Below are 5,232 nucleotides of genomic sequence, written 5' to 3'. Positions count from 1 at the left end.
TATTGTGATCGTGTATAGTCCGGTAATGTTAATAGTTTAATTGATTAGTATGCGTGTGCTCTAATAAATGTTGCTTGTGGTATGGAATTTGTGCTGCAACTAGATTGTGTTATGAATTTATTAGTTACATTACTGTAGTTTGTATAAACCGGGTTTCCGTGTGTTGTTATTTTTTGACCAGGCTATACACAGGGGGAGTTCGGAGTGCTAAATGCAGGGTGAATATGATACTTTGGGTGAGTTTTATGAGTTGTCTTTTGTGATCAAGTTAAATATTAAATATCAACTCTATAATTACAGTAATGCATACAGTTTAACGTGGAGGACAACCAAATCCTATCCAACAGTGTTTTAGATATATTGAGGTTGTGTATAGTCCGGTAATGTTAATAGTTTAATTGATTAGTATGCGTGTACTCTAATAAATATTGCTTGTGGTATGGAATTTGTGGGGCAACTAGATTGTGTTATGAATTTATTAGCTACATTACTGTGGTTAGTCTAAACAGGGTTTCCGTGTGTTGCTATTTTTTATTCAGGCTATACACAAGGGGAGTCCGGGGTGCCCAATGCAGGGTCCGAATACATGGTACCGGAGTGTGATACTTCTTGCAAGCTTTCTGTTGTGCAGAAGTTTGACACCTTAGAGGATGGGGTACAATTCTATAAGCGTTACGCGATGGTGGTGGGGTTTGATGTTAGGCAAAGCACGGTCAAGAAAAGTACGACTGGCGAGGTCGATGTCAGGTATTTGGTTTGTAGTCGGCAGGGCTTCAAGAAAGGTGTTCTACAAGGGGCCAAACCAATATGTGGTAAGGATAGGGGACCTAAAACTACAAGTAGGCGCAGGACCTCGAATAGGGTGGGGTGTCTTGCCAGGGTGGGATTCAGGAGGGTGCAGGATGGGGGGTTTATTGTGTCTATTCTAGAAGAAAGGCATAACCACGCGTTGTGCTCGGGGAACTCGAAGACATTCTTAAAGGTGAACCGAAAATTAGATCCGGGGCTGCAGACTTTCATTGTCAATTGCATATGGGCCAACATAGGTCCAGTACGATGTTTCCATTTGTACAAGGAATTCGTGGGTGGATACAACAATGTAGGGGCAACGTGTGCCGAGTTTTATAATTTTAAGCGTGACTTTCAAGCGTATATTCACGATGCAGATACTCAGTTGTTGGTTCAGAAATTGGCTAATAAAAAAGAGGTTCACAGTGATTTCTACTACGCGTTTGACATTGATTCCGATAATAGGATGGCACGTTTGTTCTGGGCAGATCGTGTAGGCCGTAGCCAGTTCGCTAGGTTCGGCGATGTGATATGTTTTGACGCCACTTATCGCATAAACAAGTACGTACCATTCTAAGTTCATAATATGTCTAGCACTGTAATTGATGTAACACATGTTTGATTGTTTATCACGGACAAATAGGGAACAACATGCACGGTGGATAAACATGCATGCACCGTGATGCCGGTCCCTAGGAGTACCTAACGCAGGATGCATACACCTTATTCAACTAGGTTACAATATGCTATAACCACTAAAACTAGACAATCCAAACCCTACGCCAATTGGCTGGGGGGTGGCTAATGGACACCCGTGAACTAGCAATTCACCCACGATTCAAATACCAAATCGCAATACGGTGCTTAGTAATTAGGTATTAACTGTTGTGCTCTCGTGCAGGTACAGTCTAGTATTTGTCCCGTTCACCGGAGTGGATAATCACAAGCGTTGTGTCACATTTGCCGCGGGACTACTAACAAAGGAAGATACCGAATCATATGTGTGGCTCTTACAACAATTCAAGGAGACAATGGGTCATTCTCCACGGTGCATTGTAACAGACTAGGACCCAGCAATGAGGGTAGCGGTCCCCCAGGTTTATTCAGAATCAAGACACCGTTTCTGCATGTGGCACATAATGACCAAGGTGGGTGAGAGGGTCGGGCCCATCCTGGCAAAAGACGCGGTGTTCAGACAGAAGTTGAATGCGTTGGTATGGGATGGGACGCTCAGTACATACGCTTTTGAGGTAGGCTGGCAGGACTTAATGGTTGCGTATGGGCTAAGTGAACACTGTTGGTTGCAGCAACTGTATGAATCACGCGCGTGTTGGGTACTGGCATACTACAATGACATACTTGTGGGAGGGTTGATACGTACGACGTCCCGTTCGGAGTCTGAGAATAGTTTTTTCAAGAGCTTCACAAATCACCACTCAAGTTTGATTGAGTTTTTCTATCACTACGATAGTGCACTGGACGCACAACGTCACGCGCAAGACAAATTGAATGCTTAGTGCCAAAGTTACACCCCGGACATGAAGACACCATTGGCCATTGAGCGGCATGCTGCAAATGTGTACACCATTAACATCTTTTATGAGGTGCAAACAAAGATCGTTGCTGCGTGTTTTAATTGCCGTGTTGTTACTATTTCCAAAGACGGAGACTACGTTTGTTATGAAGTACAATGTAGTACCGGACGAGTGTTTAATGTCTGCCACAACCCAAGGTACAACACAAATTCATGTGCGTGCAAGATGTTCAACCGCATCGGACTGCTCTATCGACACATTCTTTACGTTCTTAAAGAGTACCAACAAGAGGTTATTCTATCGGGGTATGTCATGAAGCGGTGGGGTAAGTGCGCTAGCATGGGTAGTATTCAGCTTCAACAGACTACTGCACAACAAAACACAATCCCTGGAGGTACTTTGCAACATCAGGTGTGGATGGACTTCAACGCGTGTATGGGGATGGCCCGAGGAGATGACCAACGCCTATTGCAAATATCCCATGCTATGAGTGAGGTCAAACAGAAAATTCAAACCGATGGCCGAACAGTAGCGGCCAAGCTAGGTAATGCCGCTATCATTCAAACCATGTGTGGAACTCCCTCTTCATTACCTGTCACTATACGCCCACCAGTTGTCGCAAAAAACAAGGGGAGCGGCAAGCGCTTAAAAGGGGCTCGTGAAAAGGCCATTACCAGTAAGAAGAAAGGACGGAAGTGTCACACCTGTGACTTGGCTTTAGGGCATGATACCCGTAATTGCCCGTTGTTGGACCCAGTGCTCCAGTAGTGATGTTAGGTTGCTTTTTCCCGTGTTTCATGCATTAAAAATCTCAATAATGTAACAGTATTCCTTTGATAGTTGGTAATAATGGTAGGACATAATAACTTATGCCCATGATTACAAGATGTTAGGATATTAACAATGTTATTGTCAGGACTACGCGCAAGTACCATTCTTCATTCTTATAACTACTAAACAAAATAGACGCCCATTTTTACCGTCAAAACAACATAACATATTGTGTACCGTATGCTTCCAATCGTAATTCAAACATAGCAAAAACCACCACTTAAGTACCCAGTTACCACTTATGTCACCCTCGCCCGAATAAAAATTTGAATAATCACATAACAAAAACTCATGGAGTCTGGGGGGACGCACGATGCATGTTGACATCATATAGAAACAAATAGCACTTCGCAACGTTACAACACTACCGTAACAGTACGTCAAAAATAGCACTACTGCACCTACCTATACGCACCTTTAAGGGAAAATATAACTCAGCATGCACATCGCACAATTCCGATCATACAGAAATTATTGCGTGGGCCCTAATGGACCAAAAACAATAAATACTGCCAAACCCAAACCGCTAATTAAATTGACAGTCATGTTTGCTAACCATTTATCAAACTTAAACACTCAACGGAAAATCTTGTCCTTATACGCCCATGCACGTTTGGCGACCGAAACCTTGTGCACATTGATGTCCGCCATCAGAATGTTGTGTGCAAAACGCTTCCTCAACTCGCCAAGCGGCCTACGATCGCCCTTTTGGAGCCCAAGGGACCACTCCTTCACGGCTTGGCCAAAATATGACTCCATGTGCCGCATGGTATACACACCACTATCACTACCATGTGTAGAGTCTCGCCACTTCATTTACATGCGTTTCGGTCGTATGTTGCCCAATTTTACAGCAATAAAATCAAGCTTAACAAAATCCATGAACATGGACAGTAGAAGTAGCTGCGACACCACAAAATTCAACAACACAGCGTAAGAATTTCCACGGGAGTGGGTACCACTCGTGAAAATATAATAATAGGGAAATTCCCACAGGGTGAAATAGGAACTTACTAGATTCTCAGGTATGTCGCCATACTTGTCTTTGCCGTGTGGTTTCAACGTCGAGTTATCTATTATGTCTAGTTTGTTACGACGTATGTCTACACTCATTAGGTAAAAGTGACCATCTTGAAGCATTGGAAACATATACTTAAAAAATAAAAAAAAATGAAAAATAAAACAGGGTAAGCAATCACCATATGCGAAACAGTCGGAAAAACAACCAAATGTAAATTAAAACTAAATAGCATACCATGTCAATATCGCTCCAAACAAAGTGGGGTGATATCTCGAGATCTTCCAGCATACCAGTTTTGAAGCGTTCAAAGCATGCATTCCCGTAGGCACAACCACAGTGTCCAGCTACCACAACAGAAGGAATTCAAACAGTTAGACAGGAGCAATATAGCATGGGGGAACACAGATCTGTAATGGGTATTACCGTGGTATTAATTGATGCAAAAAATTGACATTTGACCCCACCCTTACGGCCCTTCTCCTCGTTATTTAACACTAGCTTGTCCTCGTACGGCCAACCTGTCCTCGTATGCAAACAGTATCTCACCCCTACAAATACACCAATCAATCTTTCCCGCATGGTTCATAGCACAGAAATGGCAACCAAAAAACAAAAACCGCTAACAATGTTTATAGAACGTACCTCCTCCCATTAGCCAGGTCAACCAACCACCCACAGATAACAAAACTGGCGGGTGTGACAGTGTGATCTTCAAACCTACCAAAACCCAAGTACTTGGATATTTTCGATGTGGTCGGAAGGTTCTCACGAGCAACGGCACGGGCCTTCGGGCCACATCGTAATGGTGCACCATTTTGTTCAGTAACATCCAATCCTCGTGAAAATACAGGGGCCTATCGCATACTAACCCCAATAAGTAAATTCTTCACGTGCGTTAAGATTAGAATAATATAAAGAAACATACCTGGGTGGTGGGGGTGACCAACACCGGGTGCATCTTTGACTTCTCCTTGACAACCCCGACTAGGGGTACATTATTGACCTACATACAAGAACGGGGAGGTAGTGGGGGGGGGGGGAAGGGGGAAAGGTTAA

At 43.4% G+C, this 5,232-nt stretch overlaps 2 protein-coding genes across 2 annotated transcripts; both read left to right on the top strand.

Annotated features, from left to right (window-relative positions):
* The first annotated feature begins 586 nt into the window (after positions 1–586).
* Positions 587–1,856, top strand: LOC116015974 (protein FAR1-RELATED SEQUENCE 5-like). Its single transcript, XM_031256142.1, has 2 exons — positions 587–1,350; positions 1,691–1,856. Exons 1-2 carry the CDS (start codon positions 587–589, stop codon positions 1,854–1,856), a joined length of 930 nt encoding a protein of 309 aa, XP_031112002.1.
* A 471-nt stretch (positions 1,857–2,327) lies between these two features.
* On the top strand, positions 2,328–3,092 carry LOC116015973 (protein FAR1-RELATED SEQUENCE 5-like). Its single transcript, XM_031256141.1, has one exon. It carries the CDS (start codon positions 2,328–2,330, stop codon positions 3,090–3,092), a length of 765 nt encoding a protein of 254 aa, XP_031112001.1.
* The last annotated feature ends 2,140 nt before the right edge of the window (positions 3,093–5,232 follow it).

Source organism: Ipomoea triloba, chromosome 4, assembly GCF_003576645.1.
Source record: "Ipomoea triloba cultivar NCNSP0323 chromosome 4, ASM357664v1".
NCBI lineage: Eukaryota > Viridiplantae > Streptophyta > Magnoliopsida > Solanales > Convolvulaceae > Ipomoea > Ipomoea triloba.
The sequence above is the reverse complement of the archived record's forward strand: the minus strand, read 5'-3'. Positions and strand labels throughout refer to the sequence as shown.

Coding starts and splice junctions, on each gene's coding strand:
- LOC116015973 (XM_031256141.1), top strand. CDS start 2,328: ATGAAGACACCATTGGCCATTGAGCGGCATGCTGCAAATGTGTACACC.
- LOC116015974 (XM_031256142.1), top strand. CDS start 587: ATGGTACCGGAGTGTGATACTTCTTGCAAGCTTTCTGTTGTGCAGAAG. Junction 1,351..1,690: donor GCCACTTATCGCATAAACAA/GTACGTACCATT, acceptor GCTCTCGTGCAG/GTACAGTCTAGTATTTGTCC.